Here is a 22,082-nt window from a genome sequence, read left to right on the forward strand (position 1 = left end):
TAATTGTCAAAGACATAAAAAAAAAAAAAAAAAAATTAAAGTTACTTAAGCAAAGAAATGTATAAAAAAAAGTGCAAGTGCGAAATAATGCAGTTATGGACATTAACTATATATATTAAAAAAAGATTAACAGTAAAGTGACGGCTGCAATGTAAACATGTTGAAGTAAAGTGCAGGGTTATTCCTGAGTTGTGTTCAAGAGTCTGATCGCAGGGTTATACCTGAGGTGTGTTTAGAGTCTGAAGGCAGGGTCATTCCTTAGGTGTGTTCAAGAGTCTGATGGCCGTGGGGAAGAAACTGTTCTTTAACCTGGTGGTCTTGCATTTTACACTTCTGTACCTCCGGCCTGAGGGCAGAAGTGTGAACAGTCCATGCTGGGGATGGGTGGAGTCTTTGAGGATGGATGCAGCTCTCCTGTGGACTCTGTGGTGGTAGATGCTCTGCAGGGAGGGCAGTGGAGTCCTGATGATCTTCTCGGCAGTCTTCACCACTCTCTGCAGACGTTTGCGCTCTGCCACAGTCGTGCTGCCGTACCACACGGTGATGCAGCTGGTCAGGAGGCTCTCGATCACACAGCTGTAGAAGTTGTTGAGGATCTTGGGAGACATCCCAAACTTCCTCAGTCTCCTCAGAAAGTACAGCCGCTGTTGAGCCTTTTTGACCAGCTGCGCTGTGTTTATTGTCCATGTGAGGTCCTGACTGATGTGGAAGCCCAGGTATTTGAAGCTGCTCACTCTCTCCACTTCAAGTTCCCGGATGAACAGTGGCTGATGAGGTCTCCTCCCCTTTCTCATGTCCACTATCAGCTCCTTTGTCTTGACCGTGTTGAGAGCGAGATTGTTGTCTTCGCACCATAACACCAGCCTGGTCACCTCACTCCTGTAGGCCGCTTCATCTCCGCCAGTGATGCGTCCTATCACCGCGGTATCATCAGCGAACTTCAGGATGATATTGTCCTTGTGTGAGGCGACACAGTCGTGGGTAAACAGTGTGTAAAGGATGGGGCTGAGGACACATCCCTGTGGGGTGCCGGTATAGGTGGTGATGCTGGCTGAAGTCCTGTTGCCAATCCTTACAGACTGGGGCCTGCCAGTGAGGAAATCCAGGAGCCAGTCGCAGAGGGAGGGGTGCAAGCTGAGTGTGGACAGCTTGTGGATGAGTTTGTGGGGGATGACCGTGTTGAAGGCAGAGCTGTAGTCCACAAAGAGCATCCTAATGTAGGAGTCTTTGTTTTCCAGGTGTGAGAGAGAGTAGTGGAGGGCAGCAGAGATGGCGTCTGAGGTGGATCTGTTATGACGGTAGGCATACTGCAGTGAGTCCAGGGTGTCCGGTATGCTGTGCTGGATGTGGGCCAGCACCACTCTCTCGAAGCACTTCATAATGATCGGAGTGAGTGCTACTGGCCTGTAGTCATTCAAGCAGGTGGGGGGGCTCTTCTTGGGGAGGGGGACGATGGTTGTGGTCTTGTAGCAGGTGGGAACAATGCTCTGGCTGAGGGAATGATTGAAAATGGAGGCCAGAACACCAGCCAGTTCGTTCGCACATGCTTTGAGGGCCCGCCCAGGAATGTTGTCTGGTCCTGCTGCCTTGCGGGGGTTGATTTTACTCAAAGCTCTGCAAACTTGGCCTGGTGATATTGAGAGTGTGGAGGAGGGGGGTTGGGAGAGCTGGGTGTGTGTACCCCTCTCAGTGTTGTTGCTGGAGGTCTCGAAGCGGGTGTAGAATGTGTTGAGATCATCCGGTAGGCTGTCTGTGGAGCTGATGGTGCTGGTGGTGCTCCTGTAGTCTGTGATGTGCTGCAGGCCTTGCCACATCCTCCTTGAGTCAGCAGTGGAGTAGAAGCCATCCAGTTTCTCCCTGTACTGCCTCTTGGCCACTGTGATGGTCTTCCTCAGTTTGTACTTCGCAGCTTTGTACTCAGTCTCATTGCCTGATCTGAATGCAAGAGAACGAGCACGCAGCATGTGTCGTACCTGGTTGTTGACCCAAGGTTTCTGGTTGGGGAACCTCTTCACCTGTACGGTGGGCACGATGTTGTCCACACACGTGCTGATGTAACCGGACACGTGCTCAGCATACTCCTGTATGTTGATTGAAGAGTCCCCCATAGTGGCTGCAGCCTCAAACATATCCCAGTCTGTTGTAGCAAAACAGTCCTGCAGGATGCCCTCAGTCTCCGGAGTCCATATTTTCACTGTTCTGGTTGTGGGGGTTGTCTGTTTCAGTCTCTGCCTGTATGCTGGGTACAGGAATAGGGAGATGTGGTCTGATTGTCCAAAGTGGGGGCGTGGTGCAGCACGATAAGCACCACGCAAATTACTGTACACGTGATCCAGCGTGTTTTTATCTCGTGTAGGAATATCCACATGTTGGTAGTAATTGTGGAATACAGTCCGTAGGTTGCACTGATTAAAATCACCAGCTGTGATGATGACGGCATCAGGGTGAGCCGTCTCCAGCGCGCTGATGACGTCATGGAGTGCACCGAGCGCTGCTGTGGAGTTCGCTCGTGGATGAATGTAAACAGAGCATAAAAACACAGCTGAAAATTCCCGTGGAAGGTAGTGGGGACGACATTTAAGCAGGAGAAACTCCACGTCTGGTGAACAGTGCTGATGAACTGTCTGAACGTCTCTACACCACGCGTTGTTTACAAACACACACACACCTCCTCCTGTAGCTTTACCAGAGGCAGCCGTCCGGTCTCCCCGGTGTACGGAGTGAGTCTCGAGCTGAATAGCGCTGTCCGGAACTTTATCCGAGAGCCAGGTTTCAGTGAAAATCAGAGCGCAACACTCTCTCATTTCCCGCTGCGATGTAATCCTTGCTCTCAGCTCGTCCAGTTTGTTTTCCAGAGAGCGCACATTAGCTAGCAAGAGGCTAGGCACCGGTGGTCTGCTAGCGCGAGCCTTTAGCCTAGCATGTAGCCCTCCCCTCTTGCCCCGCTTGCATCGCCGCCTCCGAAGCGCTCTTCTGGGGTCAGCACACGCGCTCTCGGTCGGTATGTCTGGGTCTGCCTCGCGGTGGTGGCGGTGGTTTTGGGAGCGAACAATGGGCTGCAGCTCCGGCGGTATAAATCCGTTAAAACGCGGGTTATCTTGCAATCCAATGTCCAGTAACGTTTGTCTGTCATAGGTTATCAGTGCATGGCATTTGTGCACTGCAGAGAGAAAGTAAAAGTGCAAAAAAGAAGTAAAAACCGGCATTCTAGAGCGGAGCGAGCAAACACGTCTGCCTCGGGGGGCGCCATGTCTCATCTGACAAACACTTTTCAACCTTATCAGCATACTTTTCCAAGCCAACTTAAAGTTCCTTCACGAACTTTGCCTTTTCTAGTTCGAATTACAGTTTTAATGTGATTTTCAAAATGGTAATTGCGATTTTTCATATCTTACATACGGAAATTTTTTTTTTATCTAAAACATGCGAAAACGCTGCTCAATTCTTAAGCGTTTATCAGTCTTATACTGGTTACTGGCGCCTCCCACAGTCAGAAACTCGCGTTGTGGATTATAATCCACTGTCCAAGTTTCTCCATGTCTATGTTTACACATGGTCAGAGCGTGATATGAACGTACAAGCTTGTAAACAATGTTTTGAATCACTGATCACTGACTTCTGAATAGATTACGTCGATTCTACACTCAACCCAAAGCAGCTGAACACCACACAGATCACTAATAATTCACTATATCAGCGGAGTTTATCCGTTTCTGTCTGTCTGTTTCTGTCTGAGAGTTCTAAATTACTGACTTACACACAAACACACTTTTTTTAAAAAGCAAAGAAAACATGCCTGTATTTTTCTTTTTTTTTTCTACAGTAAACAGGTGTTATACGGTAAAGACACTAGCATGTCTGCTACTGTAAGCTGATTGGTTTGTGAGCTAACGCTGGAATTGCATCTAGCTTTAAAATGCTTGTAACTGGAGTTTAAAATCATAAAATATATGTCTGCTGTGCTGAAACATTTGATATAGTTCTGTGTTGAGAACACAAGTACATATAAAATATTCAGACATTTATAAACTGATCTTAATCAGTTGCTTCATATGCACCCATTCATTTTAGCAGTAGGGACTCAATGCAAGTAGGTATTCTCATCTGTAGAGATTCTCTGGCATGGCATTGCTAGTTCTCATGTGTTTAGTTCTGGCATGTTCTTGTGATAAACGTGTTTTAGGAAAGCAGCCAGGTAAGTCTGCGATTTCCCGTGGTGAAAAATAGTGTAATATGTGACTGTGTTGCTAATCAGTGATGTAGTGTGAAAGTCTAAACAACTGAACAACTCATAATTACACATAACTACAACTCACAATTAAAACCTGACAATATTTATAAAATGTCTCGCGGGAACAAAAATCAGTTTAGAGTGGACTTTTTAAGAGGGATCTGGCAACCAGTATTGATACAGCGAGTGTGGTCGCTGACCAGTGAGAAGCAGCTCTCAGCAGAAGATGAAAATTCGGACATTTGTATACAACAGAGGTCACTAATGGGCGGACCCCGGTCTGGGTCCGGACCCAAACGCACCCGAACCTACGGAGAAAGACTTAAAGGGGACATGAAACATTTCAAGTATTTAATTTAATTCACAAGATGTATTTTCACTCTAACAAATCTGATAAGTTTAACAGTTGTCAGTGAAGCGGAATTAAAATAATAAAAGCAATCTAAAGGTCATTTTTTTAAGTAAGGGCAGCGCCATCTTGTCCCAGCGCCGAAAGTGACGTCACAAGGTTGGTTCTGGAATGCCTCACTACTATAATCTATGAGTCTACTGTAAATTAATTCCTCAATAGATAATAAAATCTAAACCAAAACTCAATGCAGAGCGGAGGGGGACTTTTGTATTGCCCCTGGGTGTAGTAATACTGGGAGTAGTGAATTTTAATAGGATGAGGAATGAGAAATATTTACTTTCACTTTCATACCTCACCTCTGACAGCTGTTCTTCAGTGGTGGCTAGCGGCGCTGAAGCACGAGAATCCTCCGGTTAGCTGTAATGCTAGGGGTTAGTGGCGAGCACTTTCTAGACCAGGACTCTGTGAAGGAGAGGGGTTTGAGTCATGAGCATTAGCGCCGGATAAATAAGCTGCAGTCCGAGGCTTTTTTCCTCCGTTTTTTATTTTTCCTCTGATCAGCTGGGATGTACAGACCGTCTGACTGAGGGTAACGTTACTATGAGAGCAGCAGCTGTGAGCCGCACGGAACGAGCCAAACACCGCGCTCACCCAGCAGAGCAGCGAGAGGTACCGTTACCAAAAGTCTAGATAAACTGACAATTAAAAGATAACATAGCTAGCGTTAGCTACTTATCTATCTACCTTACCATAGCTAGCCAACGCTAGTTAACTAGCTAACGCTAACTAGATAAAGCTAAGTACACAGTAAGCTTTCTAACTTCTAAACTGAACGGTTTATCAACCAAACAGCGCCTGTGTGTTTCAATATCCACTTAAATTATGTACGTTTTATTCAGTCTTAATGAACTCTGGACTTTACATGTTAAATAGCTAAATGTATCTAAAATAGCCAAGTACGTCTCGCTGCAGCCTGTAGGAAGGCGGAGTTGGACATCCAACTCCGCCCACATCCAACCCCGCCCACATGTGCTCTTGTACGCCAACCCCCCTACTTTTTTGTTCAAGAAGCACTGTGTGCCACGTGAAATACGCATATAACGCCGATGTTGCGCTAAATTTACGCATATCTTGTGAGTAGTTCCACCACGTAGCCTTGGCTACAGCACTACACATGCTGTAGTGTAATGCACAGATATCACAAAAAATAGGCTATATATACAGTACCAGCCAAAAGTTTGGAAACACTTTCTCATTAATTTTTGGTTTAACATTGTAAATAAAGTAATACATAAGGAATCATGTGAACTTAAAAGTGTATGATTTTATTGTTTTTCTTATATGGCATGCTGCTAACTGTGGTTTATGAGGCTGGTAACTCATTCTGTGTAACAGAGGGAACTCTTGCTCTTCTTTTTCATCACGTGTGCCATTTCTCCTTTATTTTATACAATAAGCAAATAATTGCATACAACGATTTGCTGTTTCCAAAAGATCAATTGCCTCTGTCCTGTATATCACAATACATTATACATTAATCTGTCCCACTCACCAGCAGAGTAAGCCATTATTTCACTGCATTAATCCTTACATTTAAATTTGTTAAACTAGTTGCCAGAGTGTGTAGATTTTATAAATTTATTTTAGACTGGTAAATATCTCCAGAATTATTGATTAGCTATCATAGGAATCATTATTTACTTATTATATAAAGTTAAAACTTACGATATACAGTTTTTGGTTATGTTCCATATGAAATAAAGAGCACATTATCAATCATGGCTTTGCACTGGTAGAGGCTGGTCAAAGGGTGCATCTGATTATTAAAGTGTTTGATTGTTAGATCACACCTGTTCTCTGTACTGTAATGCTCTATACTTCATATTACAGATAGACAGTGCTTCTTATCACCACTCAGCAGGGGGAAGGCTATTTGTGTCATAGGCATAGCTAATATATAATAATGATATTAGAAGTAATTCTGCATCTTCACTGTCAACAGGGTGCTGAAAATATTACAGATGAGAATGACACAGCTGCACTGTATAGCATACAATTTAGGACCACCACAGAGCAGCTATTATGTGGCTTGTTGGTTATTCACAACACTACAGTGACACTGACATAGTGGTGTTAAGAGCTGTGTTGGTATGAGTGGATCCGACAAAGTAGTGCCTCTGGAGAATTTAAACACCTCATTGTCACTACTGGACAGGAAATGCTCCATCAGCATCATGTGGGCAGCGTCCTGTATTCAGCATCAAGTAGGCAGCATCCCATGGGCACTGATGAAGAATTTGCAGATTTGCAACAAACTGTGCAGCAACAGATTTAAAGATTCTGTCTCTGACTTTTCACTCACAATGTAAAGCAGCTGTTGGTAGAAGTGTCTAATAGAGTGAACAGTGTTTTATACCTATTGTATATTATACACCAGTAAACCATTATGCAACTAAAGTGTCCTAGATGCTAATTGGAGCTAAAAAAAAGAATAATAGAAGCAGAAACAAGCAGGTGGTAATAATGGTATGCTGGATAGTGTATAACGATAGAGTACAATATATCAAATGCTGTGGTTTCAGAAATTAAAATATCATATGTATACATAGCTATTTTGTCGATAATAATAATAATAATAATAATAATAATAATAATGATATCCCTCTCCTGCTTCTCCTCTCCCAATTTTGTATGGCTGACAGTAGTTCCCAGGGAAATTAACTCCATTTACAAACACTTTGTCCAAGCTAATACAATATCTTTATTGGCATTTATTGGCACACTAGCCTTTAAAATGTTTGGTTACATGCTTTGGTCAAACAAATACAGAAGTCTTTATTTAAAAATGTAACACCCAGCCACTCACACACCCAGCCACTCACACACCCAGCCACTCACACACCCAGCCACTCACACACCCTGCCACTCACACACCCAGCCACTCACACACCCAGCCACTCACACACCCAGCCACTCACACACCCTGTCAGTCACACACCCAGCCACTCACACACCCAGCCACTCACACACCCAGCCACTCATGAAGCTGGCTGCAGAATCCAGGGTGCTCGTTTTCGCTGTAAAATGCCACAAGCTCCCCTCGTCTCCCATGCCCAACGTAGCCTGTAATATAAGTAAAAGCACACACTTTCACAAAGTAACAATCTCTCAAGCCCCAATACCTTAAATATATTGACTTACCAATTTCTGACCTCAGGAAAAAAATATCAAAATTTATTTAGAACAAACATACCCAGTATGTAGTCTTTATAAGTTTCTTGACAGTTCTGGCAGCACTGCAGTTCGTACATCCTGCGAAACTCGTCTTTACATGCAGCACTGTGATGTTTTCATGGCACTACACCTGTAGGTTTAAAAAAATCAAGAATTTTAAAATGATTTTAAAATCAGTGAGTGTAATTCCTTTTCTAAGGGAAAACAAACATCTTAACTGTACTGAAATATCATGCTTACTGTCAAGCCACTCGAAATGTGCCCGGGCCCGGAATGATTGTTGTCCAAACAATGTCCCGGAAGAGACGACAAACCAGTGACAGCTTTAAAAAAGCTTTGTCACCCTCTTCCAGAACTGTATCTATGAGAATAAGGGGCATCTGTGAAAAACATTATAGAAGCATGTAGATTTTGATTCATGAAAATTATAGTAATTGAAAAAAATGACCAGATAACATTCTAAGGCTGCAACCAATTACTATTTTGGTATTCTATTAATCTGAGTTGGCACTTATTATTTCAATCATATCCCCAATCTCTGATTACTGTAGGAATGGCTAGCATTTTTGCCTGAAGACTGTAGTCAGCGTCATTCTGTTGACTAATCTCTGCCTTAACGTAACAAAACAGGGGCCTCATGTACTAAGACTTGCGTGGACTTCCTACTAAAATGTTCCGTACGCTCAGATCTGAAAAGTTCCGTACGCACAAAAAAATCCCTATTTATCAAACCGTGCGTAGGCAGAATCCCACGTACTTCCTCTTAGTACATCACAATCAACTTGAAATCAAGCGCAAATGCACGAAAGCAGCACACTTGCCACGACTCCTCCCTCAATTACGCAGAGTATAATGTTATATTATTATTATTAATAATAATAATAATAATAATAATAATAATAATATTATTATTATTATTATTATTATTATTAATAATAATAATAATAATAATATTATATACGCATAGCGTATAATTACCCATGTTTTAAGTTTTATTATTCTAAGATAAATGCTTTCATTTAAATGCTTTAAATGAGTTGCCTACCAAAAAGACACACGTCACGCACTCAGCTTGTTTTCTTTTGCTCTTGGAAATCTAAAACTGCTTATAAGCCAGTCATCATCATGGGCCAAAAAAACATAATGGTCACGGAAAATGCGCGCTCAATGAATTCGGCCATTAGGAGTATTTTCCAGTAATGCCAACGCTGCATCTCCAACAACTCCAGCGCAAACCTGATCTAGGCTAAGTGGAAACACGTTAAACGATTATTTCTGTAAGACAATGAAACTGTCTGATTAATTTACTTTATTTTACCCAATAATGCTTACTTCAATGTGTGCATAAAGGATATCTTAATAGTTGTAATTTCAATGCATCGCCTCTAAGTGTCGCCAAATGACAAAAACACAATACATACGCACAAAAAAAAGGCGTACGCCCAAAACAAAACTTCCGTGGGGGAACGCACTTTCACACGTTCAAGTCAAATTTAGTACATCAGACCGTGAGCGTGAAATATGGCGTACGCAATGTTTTTGTGCGTACGCACCTTTAGTACATGAGGCCCCAGCTCTCTGCTTTTCTATCCCTTTAAAATGATAGCTCTCCAATAGCTTATGGGCTTCAAATGCCCTTGAAATGACTAGTCAACACTAGGTCAAGTTGAAATTTCAAATAATGTCAACTTATCTTTTCAGCCCAATTCAGACTTTTGAAAACAAACCACAACAGTAAAACATTTTAAATGGCCCAGTTAAATTAACCCGAAATAAAAAACACACATCCACACCCTCACACCTGTTCAAAGGAGACGTTGCCCATTCTATCTCCTTCATCAGTCACACGTTCAACACGCTGAACTTTCCTGAGAGAAAATATAATAATTAATATAATTAATACCATGCACAGAGGAAGCAAGACCAGAACTGGGAGAAGGTGTATCAGGAGTAGCTGGCAGAGGGGGAGCTGGACGTGCATCAGAAGTAGCAACAGTCTGTGGCTTAAACACTTCTGCTATAGTGGTCTTGGTTGCACTGCTGCACAGAGATACATGATGTCTGAACTGGTCTTTGCATAGTATTGTATGGCTGCAATAGACACAATAAAAGTGTGCTGTAGGTGTGCAGTTTAGAGATGAAGGAAACTGTAAGACCAAAATGCACACAACATGCAATTAAGCCTATAAATATTAATATTCTTCAACTCATTATGCCCATCAATTGAGTGTAAGCTGTAAGTGCATTTGTTGATTCAAGATATTACATTTACATGTTTATTTGTTATAGCCAATAAAATCAATATCTCTCTCTCTGTTTAAAGAAATACTTCCCCATACCGTTATTCTCGACTGCTTGTTTGATATGGTTTTGTAGATGTAGGCTGTTATTAAATCGCTGGTCAGTGTCAAAACTGAAGCAGGGGCATTTGAAAACACCACACTGGCCAAACCGTGAAGGGTCAGGAGTGGCCTGGACATGTGTTGGATGCTGTAAAACAGAAAGCAACAATATATATATATCGGTGCACATTAATTGTAACTACATTCAGTACAAAGGTAATAAATGTGCATCGACTTAACCCTCCTGTTACGTTACGGGTCAAATTGATCCATTTAGTAAGATAGTAAAAGTATTTTTTCTGTATGAAACGTCTTCAGCTTGCCTTTATTTGTATAATTAACATATAACATGAAAATGGTTAATTTCATATTTGCAACAACCCCCTGCAAAATCTAAAATTAAAACGAAATTGTAATGTTATGTTTCATTTATATGTAAAAATACTGTGTTGGTCGTTTAAAAGTAACAAAGTAGTAAAACAAAAAAAAAAGTAAGATTTTTTAAAATGGAAAAACAAGTGAATTATCCTAATTGAACTATTACCTCTATTGTACACTATTGTACTAAATGTTGATAGAACAATCAGCAATGGAGTTAGTTATTAAATATTTACTCTTCTGGTTAGGATTATTTTGGTTTCAGAAATATTTTGGATAATTAAAAATGAACCAGGTCAAATTAACCTGGGAATACCATTGCTATTCCTGACAAATTAAATAGGAGGATTAAGCATTGATATCTTCAAATATTTATTTGTATGACTAAGACTTTGAACCAATTTTAGTTAGCTAGATTATCTTGCTATCTTGTTAGCCAATTAACTTCTTGTATAGACAGTTTAAACAGTTTTTTAGGTTAGCTGACTATAACCCCTAGCTATGCCTTAAAAACAAAACTGATGCCTAGCTCACTACTAGCTATGAGAGTTTATCTGTGATACCATTAATTGGTAGCATTTTAGCCCATAAAACAGAAGGTAAGATAACTAAAGTTTGAATTAGACAAGACTGGGTGCAATTCTGCATTAGAATCCATCAAAAAAACAAACGGCAATATGACTAGCTAGAAGCAAACAAACCACATGGTACACGCGCCGATGTAGAACCTTCATGTGCGTATCAACGACTCACCGTTTATTCATAAAATATAATATAGAAAAACAAGAGGACATTATAAAAATAGCTCTGTTAACTTAAAAAATAACTCAATATTTGTACTTACCGCCATAACCGGAGATATAAATCAGATAGATGCTTTAGCTGCTTTCTCGGCTACAATTCCTGTTTACCGGGAGTAAATGTAGGCGTTCGTGACGGACGTAAGGTGGGTGTTGCTTTAGACGTAAGGCGGAGTTGGACATGGGCGGAGTTGGATGTGGGCGGGGTTGGATGTCCAACTCCGCCTTCCTACAGGCTGCAGCGAGCGGCTCCTCAAAATAGCGGGTTAACTGGATGGCAGTACCTGCTGTGGTCGCGCTGCAGGGTTCTGCACGGCTCCATGTAGAGAGAGAATAGACACTCCAAAAACGTCTCTCTCTCAGAAAAGCATCTCAAAAGTCCTGCTCAGGTTTATACAGGAAAGATCTCTGAGTAAATGCTCCATGTTAGCCTAGTTCAGCTTCGTCTTCATCCATAATCTCCACAAACAACAAGCTCTTTTACACTAGCTCTGTAACTGGGCTCTTAAACCAACCAACCTCGTGACGTCACCAGTGCTACACGGGCAACATGGCGGCACCCTAGCTCAAAAGTAACAAACATAAATATATTATAATTTAGTGTATAAACATTTTATATAAACCCCCCCCCCCCCCCCCAAATAAATTCCATTATATTTAATCCCTCAGAAAACTTGTACAAACTGAAATGTTTCATGTCCACTTTAAATATGTGGGCCCACTCTAAAGAATACACTCATAAAGAACAGAATTATAGATGAAATGAACAGAACTAAACGGTGCAGGTCTGGTTCGGAGCTTAATGTCCGCTTTACTCTAACGAGCAGAAATAAGAGTTTCAGATTTACCTCAGATTCAGTGAATATGAGCGGGAGCAGAGCGCGGGGTCCTGCAGCACGGAGCGTTTTCCCTCAGAGGAACTCTGATCCACGCGGGGACTCAGAGCGCTCTCTGGTTAGCAGTGTTAGCGGTCCTGGTGTTCAGTGGAGGCGGAGAGAGCGCGAGTCAGTCCGGGGAACAGTCTGTCGGAGCGGCGCTGCAGCGGAGAGTTCACGGCTAGCGCAGAGCAGCTGCGAGGCTAAACACAGCTAGCCGAGCTGGCTAAGCTAACAGTGCTAACAGAACTTTACTTATAGAGAGATTATCCCAGCTTTATCCACCAGCACACTCTCAGTATGGACTTCAGTGTCCTTAAAATTACCGGTTAGTTTAATTAATACTGATTATTAGTGAATTTAGTTCAGCCTGTGAGGAACTTTTTCCTCCTCGCCTCTCCCGCGCTGCTACTCCCGCATCTCCGCTGTTCTCTCTCGTCCCGTGGGCGGGCCTGTTCCAATCCTCTACTCCACCCTCACCTGTGCACTTCTCCCTCAGTAGATCCCTTAATCACTTTTAGCTAACCTTCCTGCATTAACACAGAAAATAAATGAAATATGTACTCTGTACTACTTTTCTTTTCTTTTTAAACTATTTACACAAACACAATGACTATTTTGAACATGTTTACTACTCTTTTAAACCATCACTATGCATTTATAAGACTTTAATTATTACTGTATTTATTAGTGTAGCTATTTTAGAACTAGGGAGTTTTACATTTTTTAGCCGGGGCTACACGAGGAATATGCGAGAGGGGTGTATCCCATAGTGAGATACCGAATGAATGCTTGAAAGAGAACACAAATTACAAGAAAAAAAATTGCAAGAAATAAAACAAATTTACCGGACTTGAAACACTGTTACTAGTGCTGAAACACTTACATTGGTCATTTAAAAAAGCAACTGCTTTGTTTGTACATTTAGCTAGGCTAGCTACCAATAATAATGGTCAGTTAAACAGCAAATGCTGTATTTGGATATTTAGCTAAGCTAGCTATCAATAATAATGGTCAGTAAAACAGCAAATACTGTTGTTTGGACATTTAGCTAGCTAGCTATCAATAATAGTAGTCAGTAATACAGGAAATGCTTTGTTTATACATTTGGTCAGTAAAATAGCAAATGCTGTGTTTGGATATTTAGCTAGACAAGCTACCAATAATAATGGTCAGTAAAACAGGAAACACTTTGTTTGGACATTTAGCTAGGTTAGCTATTAATAATAATGGTCAATAATTAAATATAGTTGGTGAATGACTATGCTCTTTAAAAAACAACACAACCCACAAGCATTCACATTTTAAAAATACTTTATAAACATGAAATCAAGTTAAACACATGTTACTCTACCTTTGGAAGTAATTGTATATTTAACCCTTTTAAGCCTGAACCAATAACAAAAAAACATATTTTTCTGAATTTCAATCTTAAATTGACTATTATGTTACACTTACACACAAATCCATTTTACGCTGGATTTCTCTTTTGGACGCCTTTGAGTATTTAACAAATAATAACATGAGACAATCTCAGGCCTATAGGTTTCATGTCCAACATATGTTGAGAAAACACAATGAGATTGCAGATCTGCAATCTAAAAGCCGTTAATTAAAACACCCAGATGAGTAAATATAGAGGTGAAGCCATACAAAGAAAATAGTTTGTAGTGGATAAAAACAATTAAGAAACTACAAGATTTGGATATTCTTAGTAAATGTTGGAGATTAAAAAACCTTAAGCAACATATAATATTCAATAAGAAAAATATAAAAGAGCATAAAACTTGAATAATACAACAACCAAATATCCCTCTATGGTCACAGATTTTTAATCAGAACGACTGAACCATAGACCAACGAGAACACCAGCAGAGGGAGTGAATGAGCCTGCAACCTTACTGCACTACACAAGCCAGGAGTGGGTTGATTTCAGTATGGGAACTACAGATGGAGTGTTTTATTTAACCTCTGGAAAGGATTTTGTTGGCCTCTCTGCAGAGTCTGGATGCTCCTCCGGTCCACAGGGCAGTACCCAGCACAGTGTCATCTGTCTGTGGCTCTGGGTCTCACTTTTGGGAGCACACTCTGGAGTTCCTCAGGTGGTGTTTTCAGTTCTTCTTTCATACAGATGGGCCTAGCGGTTAATAGCATTAAGCTATGCTATGCTAAGCTTGGGGAACTGAGGACGGCTTCCGCAGAGTGAAAAAAAGAGATACTAGAAATTAATAGAAATAATCAAATCTGCATAAACTAGAAAGGACATTAAAAGCATTCAAATCATAAGCTCTGACGATTTGGTCGAAATGTTTAGTTGCCAGCTAAGAATCCTACTCTAACAATCACATCTAAATTTTAAAGACTAAGTTTTTTCCCTTCTTCAGAACTGAACTCCTACCGTAACTACCCTAAAAACTGAGCTCTGTCTCATGAAGAATGTCCTAAAATATCGAACATATAAGAAAACATAACATGGAATTCAATAAACATGATCGCTGGATAAGATTCATTTTGCTGAACCTGTAAAACCCATTGTTAAATTCAGTTCATGTTTGTTTCTGGTGGAACGTGTCCCAAGTGACAAAGTGAAACATTTGTGTAGGATAACGTGTTCTGTCTGAAAGATTTACGATTTGCACTTTTAATTGCCTTTAAACTGATTTGAGATGGAGTTTCTATCCTGTGTGAATTTGTTGGTGTTTTTTGAGTTTACTCTGTTGAGTAAAACTCTCCCCACACTCTGAGCAATAATACGGTTTCACTCCTGTGTGAATGCGCTGGTGTCGTTGGAGAATACTCTGTTGATTAAAATTCTTCCCACAGTCTAAGCAGTGATACGGTTTCTCTCCTGTGTGAATGCGCTGGTGTTTTCGGAGATTACTCTGTTGAGTAAAATTCTTCCCACAGTCTGAGCAGTGATACGGTTTCTCTCCTGTGTGAATGCGTTCGTGTTTTTTGAAAGCACTCTGTTCAGTAAAACTCTTCCCACAGTCTGAGCAGTGATACGGTTTCTCTCCTGTGTGAATGCGCTGGTGTTTTTTGAGACTACTCTGTTCAGTAAAACTCTTCCCACAGTCTGAGCAGTAATATGGTTTCTCTCCTGTGTGAATGCGCTGGTGTTTTTTGAGACTACTCTGTTCAGTAAAACTCTTCCCACAGTCTGAGCAGTGATACGGTTTCTCTCCTGTGTGAATGCGCTGATGCAGTTTGAGATTACTCTGTGCAGTAAATCTCTTTCCACAGTCTGAGCAGTAATATGGTTTCTCTCTGGTGTGAATGCGCTGGTGAATTTTGAGATGACTCTGTTGATTAAAACTGTTCCCACAGTCTGAGCAGCAATATGGTTTTTCTCCTGTGTGAATGCGTTGATGCAGTTTGAGATGACTCTGTTGATTAAAACTGTTCCCACAGTCTGAGCAGTGATACGGTTTCTCTCCTGTGTGAATGCGCTGGTGTATTTTGAGATTACTCTGTTTAGTAAAACTCTTCCCACAGTCTGAGCAGTAATACGGTTTCTCTCCTGTGTGAATGTGCTGGTGTATTTTGAGATTACTCTGTTTAGTAAAACTCTTGACAGAGTGCTGATGTTTCTCCATTTTGGGACTTGGCTTCATTTATCTGGTAAATGTAGCAAACTGTTTCTGTGTGTTCTAGAGATTCTTCAAGACGGCTTCTGCTTCACCTCTTTCAGCAGTTTAACACTGCTCTTTGATAAATATCCTGGTTGTTGGTGATGAATTTCAGGAGAATATTTTCATTTCTGAAAAACACAAAGAAAAATGGCATTGAATATTAAAAACAGGCCAATAAAGAGAACTGCCTAAATCAGTTACACTATACAGACAAAACTACTGGGACATCTTCATATTACCATAAAAGGGAGGTGCTGGTGGTCTTCCAGCCACCTGTTTAGTGCCTTTATAAGGACTTCCCACTGTTCAGGCACTCTTGATTCTGTTCTGGTCTCATAAGAAACTGAGAACTTAAGGAAAGAAAGAAATAAAGAAAGAAATAGTGATGTTGCCCCTAAATCTTAAGCTTTGAGGCATGTGCCGAAAAAACAACATGCATTACTTCGAATCACAGTGCCGATGCTTGATTCGTTCTACATTGATCACATGACCAATGCTGTCCAAAGCCTTTTCCTTTACACTAATTTATAAAAGATCCCATACATATTAACCAAACCTGATTTTTTTTTACAACTCCTGATAACAGTTCATTATTTTCCACCACATTAGCTTCAGGCTAACAGTGATATGCGCTCCTGAGTTCAAGACATGTTTTTTTTGGTATATGTAGATCAAAATCCTTTAAATATAAAAAACACAAATGAAAATTTGGTGAGAAATGTAAAGGTTATTGTGATTTTTACCCAGAAAAACTGCAGCTCCACATCAATGGCTTAACTGATTTGTTTACTAAATCAATATAGTGGACACGGTGGCAAATCACAGCATCGGTTTAAAGCCCAACTTCACCAGCAGATTCAGAGCAGCAGCTCCAAGACCTGCTGCAGTTTTACAGAAGCTAATGTTACCCAAAATTTCATCAACTCTAACTAAAGCCTGTAAACCAGCTATCTGAACAAAATGAATCTTGTTTTTAGTATTTGTCCATTAGCTCACTCTAGCTTATGAATTAACATTTTCCCTGAATTTTCTATTCCACCTTAAATATCATCACTTCTTATTAGTTGTCGTGGAAATGTAGCTATATGTTTAGTGAATAATAACTTCAACATTTAACATATAGGGTTTTTCTTTTTTCTGAGCATGTATTATTAAAAGCAGTGAGGCCGGTTTGGAACGTATATGAGAGAGAGAGAGAAAGACCTCTCAACCCACTCTCATGTTTTTACTTCCTTTAAATGAGATTATGTTACGTTCTCCCTCTTCAGAACAAAGTAAAAAGCCTGTGAGATAAAAAAAAGTATTTGTGTAAAAAGTCTGTGATTTGTCTTCAGATGGGAAAAGTCAGACTTTAGTCTGTTAAAAGTACTGTAGTCATGTAGTTGTTTGGACAGCATAACACAGACTACACTGCTCAACATCACCAGACTGAGAGAGTTTTCACCTGTTTAAATACTTTGATTTGATTTAAAGCTACTTAGATACTTTGAATGATCCTCTGTGAAGAAGAAGAATAATCCAAATCGTGATCTGACCGGAGCTCTACAGCCAGTGTCATATCTTTGATAGTCCCCTCACAGTCTGTGCTGCTGTGCTGTGAGTTCAGTTCAATGCGCTGTAGCATTAGCTAAACGCTAGCATTATTCTAATTAGGACACTTAAACGATCCCGTAATTCAGAGAATCCAGTGGTGTTGTACACAGAATAAAACGTACAGGGTCCTAAACACATGTATTTATCACAGAATGTGATAGAGGGGAGTTTAAAAAAGCATTTTCAGTTTTGCCATTTACAAAAACAGTTCAGATATTGAACCCCAAATATGGAAATAAACAACATGTCACAGACTTCAAAATGATGCAACTAAAAAGGCCTATAGGCTCTTTTCACGCGGCTGCCATTTCTAATTGAAAGTGAGCCTGTGATGGGAGGAGGTAGAGTCCACACTCAACAATGGTGTGGAGCACATATCTTCAGCTCTTACCACATTTAACCACGAATAATCTATAAAAAAGGGCTGAAGAGGGATGTTTACTAACAAGAACAGTTTGTTAAAAGGATACAGCAACTGTATAGAGGAGTACATCACTAATATTGAAGGAGTGTTAAGGTTTTAGCCAACATTAGCTAACCTCGCTAATGCTAGCTATCTGGCGCTGGCCCGACTCTCCAAGCCCGGTGAACAGTGCTGCTAATGCTGCTAACCCGACTCTATAAAGCCTGGTGAACATTATTTAACTATATAAATATATAATTCTGGAAACCTTAGTTCTTTAAAAAAATTCTAAAGCTTTAGCCGCACTTTTGACAAGTAATAACTAGCTAATCCAGCTTAAATTTATAAGTTATAACTAGGTAACCTAGATTTAGTTTATAAGTTATAACTACCTAACCTAGCTTTAATTTATAAGTTATCACTAGCTAACCTAGCTTTAATTCATAAGTTATAACTAGCTAACCTGCAGCATTAGCAGCACTGTTCACTGGGCTTGGAGAGTCGGGCTATCTCTAGACAGTTGCTGTATCCTTTTAACAAAACTGCTCTTGTTAATAAACATTCCTCTTCAGCCCTTTTTTCTAGATCGTTCGTGGTTAAACGTGGTAAGAGCTGAAGATATGTGCTCCAGAACTGAACATTTACATTAATTAAATAAACAGAACCACAACATTCCTGCACATACACAACAAAAATAATCCCAAACGATTATTAAGCACCTGTAACTGCACATATACCTATAAAATATGAAACAGAAGTAAATACAGCACATGAACACACAATTTCAGGCTCAGTCACATGTAGTGTTTTGGCGCTGAAACGGCTGTACCTCAGAGCTGATAACCCGACCGGGGCAGAAATAATTAATTAATAGATAAAATATGCTTCAATACCCGCTAAAAATGCACAGAAGAGTGACTACAACTGATATAAGAGCTAATTTTGCCAGTAACTTTTCTCAAAAATACCTATATTTGCTTAAACCAGCACTTTTTCACGGAGCTCCTCAGCTCTGTTTACCTCCTGCGCTGTATTCAAGCTCCTCTGGAGCTACGGGGGGCGCGGAGGGACAATTAATAAATAAAAACGCGCAGTTCTCTTGTTGATGCAGGGAATTGTAGTTCAACATAAAATCACAGAACAATAATGACCTCTTTACTGTTACAACACATCAAACAACCTCCAACAAGAGAGAGAAAGAGAAACTTCTCCATACCTTCTGTAGTTCAGCTGATCCTGCTCTTCCTCCGGCGCTCCAGCTACAGACCCCGGAAGCTCAGCCTCATCCGGGTTATGTAGAGCCCCGCCCCCTCCCCCGTTATATCACATTATACCCCACCACCGCTAGAGAGAGCCCGCGAGGGAGTCCTCAATGCATGGAGCTGAATGGAGCTAAACAGCTAAAACTCTCATTTAAAACACTGTATAACTACTTCTCTGGGGTTTTCCTTTAATTTTACAAAGTAGAACAAAGTATTTCACTAAAATAGGAAAGAAAACGTACCCCATTATTTCCATTTTCTAAAACTAATGTTTTTTATTCAGTAGATGTACTAGCATTACTGCTACTGATGCTGGAGTTACACCCAGAGCTCATTTAAATTATTAAAACTGCAGTTTAAAAAGTGTTAATAATTATCTCTGCGGTGATGAAACAGTTATTGTTGTTCTGTTTTAAGGAAATTAGTAAAAAATTTATTCTATAAAGTATCAGATGTTTATAAATTATTATTTTGCAAAATAATTTATACAAGTTTGATACTTTTTAGAATAAAAAAATGTTTATAGGTTTTTAGACATTTCAGACTCTTCAGACATTTCAAGTGGCTTGAGATTCAGAGCAGATTCTGAAGTGTGTTTTTCCTCTATAGAGATTCTCTGATTGCTCCTGTACAACTCCAACAAACAGCACTTACTAATTACTATGGAAAGATCAGTGCTGTTGTGACATTGATTCTGGTAGAATTATTTTTTATCTAAATTTCATTTAAAATATTATAATTACATTTTCTTTGCACTTATCTTCTTGATGTCCTGCAGATTCTTGAAAAGGAGATCGTACTGCAGCAGATCTTGTTTGTTGCTCACCTTGTCTAAAGTCTTTCTATTTATGTATTCTGAAAGCTTTCCATAAATTGAGGTCATTCACACCTACTCCCTGTAAAGTCACTCTCTGACATCACAATGGACCATCCTGATTTCTGTATAGAAGGGTACTTCACACTTGTAAACGCATTTTAAACTTCATATTCAAATATCAGTTTAAAACTAATATCTTGTTCACATTTTATACATCGGTGTTGTTTGGGGTCAATTTGACCCCAGGCTATTTAGGCTTTAAAAAAAAAATCAGAATTTGACACACAGTTGTGTCGAATGATCTGAAAGTCATAATGACATGCAATTTTATAATCTTCAAAAAAAAAAAAAAAAAAGATCCCTAAAATAACATAATTATAACTGTATTAGTGCAAGAACCACTGACAGTTGATGTGACAGGGGGGCGGGGAAAACATAATTCTCATGAGAACTTGATATTTCTCATTCTGTGGAGGAATATATTGTTCCTACAAACATATTGATAGTTCACACAACATAGTGGAAATGCAGAGATATAAAAGGTTTCACAGCAGCTTCTAAACCAGTTCTCTATGTGTTCTGTCTCTCTCTCTTTCTGCTCTCTCTCTCTCTCTCTACTGAAAATGACGTCTAAGAAAAGGTTTTCTCTCAGTGAGGATTTCTCACATCTCTTTCACCATGACAGAGACATAGAGGAGAATGTGTCTGAGAAAAAGGATAACTTTAGAGAGGATCCTGATTATAATGAATTCTCCTCTGATGAGAATGAGCCCTTTACTGTAGATCCTCTTCTTGTGTCTCAACCAATAGAAAACAGACTACCTTTCAAAAGTAAAAAGTTATTATGGTCTGTCTCCCCACTTGAAGAAAATGATAAACTTAGTGCTGCTAATGTAATCAGAATAGTTCCAGGTCTCAGCAGATACGCTGTCAGCCACGTCCAAACATAAAATCAGCATTTGAGTTCTTCAGAACACCATCAATCTAAAAGGATAAACTACTTTAGATGATACGTTTAGAGGGAGGTGTGTGTATAGAGGGATAGTTGGAAAGACTTGGATTTAATCCCACATGTAAGTCTACATTGTGTTGTTCAGTTTGGAGAGTACAAGTGAAAAGGTGAAGTAAGAACAGGTGTTTGGGCTGCAGATGCACTTGTTGCAGACTCGTCATCCATTTGTGATACTCCTGTTCTATGAATGGTGACGGGAAAACTGTGCAGGGCTTTGTCTTTTGACAGTCATGTCTGCCCTTGTGTGAAATGCACCAGAAGAAATGTTGAAACTTGGATCATTTTTTGCATCAGCTTCACAACAGACAAATTTTGTGAAGACAGAAAATGGGGGAAATGTGACTGTGTAGTTTCTTGTATTGAGATCCATAAGAAATCCATCTTTCCTGCAGATTGTGAGGTAACTTTTCAACAATTGGATTAACACCCCTTGATGTGTCCAAGTATGAAAGTCCCAACAAGTAGCCTTCTGACTTTGCAGACTCCAGTTCAAGCAATAAATCTCCAAGCTCTCTAAGCTTTAGATGATCTTTGTTGCTGAGTTTAGGGAAGTTTTCAATTTTGTCAAGAAGGGCCTTTTCAACAACTTCAGGGGATCCCTAGGTCTCTTCTTATCTCTCCCAAGCTTTCTTGAGACCAATATCAGGATACCTGACATGCACAGCTCGGATTCTCTTTACATACTCAGCTGACTGATGTCCAAGCCACTTCATCAAAAGATCTAGTTCCTCACTTGGAGATTGGCATTTAAGAACGAAGTCTTCCAAGCCCATTAATTTTCAGGGCGAGCGTCAAACCTGAGGAGCCCCGAACTTAACAGCTCACGACGGATGAGGAATTTGGCAATGTCACTTACTATAGTGTCTTCATGTGGAGCAGGATGTGTCTGAGAAGCTGTATAAGCTTGTGCAGGAGGATGCTGATCTGTAGGATGTGTTAAAGGTTGCTGATTCTTTTCTCTTTTCAGACCTTTGGGATATGATGTGGCCTCTTGAGCTGCACTTTCACCATAATATGAGAGACTGGGCATAGGTGGTTCAGAGCCTGTCTGGACTTGATGAGCCTCATCTTCCTGTTTGACATAGCTTTTTTGAGGAATGGGTGAAGGTGGTGGGCACCGGTGTGCTTGTGTTTGAAAATGCTGTTCTACG

At 40.2% G+C, this 22,082-nt stretch overlaps 3 protein-coding genes and 1 pseudogene across 5 annotated transcripts in view; 1 reads left to right on the forward strand and 3 right to left on the reverse strand.

The window, feature by feature from the left end:
• LOC111197347 (zinc finger protein 271-like) overlaps positions 1 to 17,782 on the reverse strand; it is a 109,768-nt pseudogene extending 91,986 nt beyond the window's left edge.
• LOC111197413 (zinc finger protein 239-like) overlaps positions 1 to 22,082 on the forward strand; it is a 414,061-nt gene that overhangs the window by 37,336 nt on the left and 354,643 nt on the right. The gene's annotated exons all lie outside the window — the stretch shown is intronic.
• LOC125801382 (zinc finger protein 239-like) overlaps positions 13,509 to 22,082 on the reverse strand; it is a 211,583-nt gene continuing 203,009 nt past the window's right edge. Inside the window, exons 1-2 of one of the 2 annotated variants that reach the window (XM_049478012.1) lie at positions 19,057 to 19,127; positions 13,509 to 15,972 (exon numbers count right to left, since the gene is read on the reverse strand). In XM_049478012.1, the coding sequence (XP_049333969.1) occupies positions 14,888 to 15,826 (939 nt within the window). In that variant the 5' untranslated portion in view covers positions 15,827 to 15,972; positions 19,057 to 19,127 and the 3' untranslated portion in view covers positions 13,509 to 14,887. Of the gene's footprint in view, positions 15,973 to 19,056; positions 19,128 to 22,082 lie in introns of those variants that run through there. The other variant, XM_049478013.1, reaches the window with a different exon arrangement.
• LOC125801301 (zinc finger protein 271-like) overlaps positions 13,509 to 22,082 on the reverse strand; it is a 211,575-nt gene continuing 203,001 nt past the window's right edge. The window contains exon 3 of the transcript XR_007438662.1: positions 13,509 to 14,732. The gene's annotated coding sequence lies outside the window, so the exon portion shown is untranslated. The remainder of the gene's footprint in view (positions 14,733 to 22,082) is intronic.

The sequence above is a fragment of the Astyanax mexicanus genome, chromosome 4, assembly GCF_023375975.1.
Source record: "Astyanax mexicanus isolate ESR-SI-001 chromosome 4, AstMex3_surface, whole genome shotgun sequence".
Lineage (NCBI taxonomy): Eukaryota > Metazoa > Chordata > Actinopteri > Characiformes > Acestrorhamphidae > Astyanax > Astyanax mexicanus.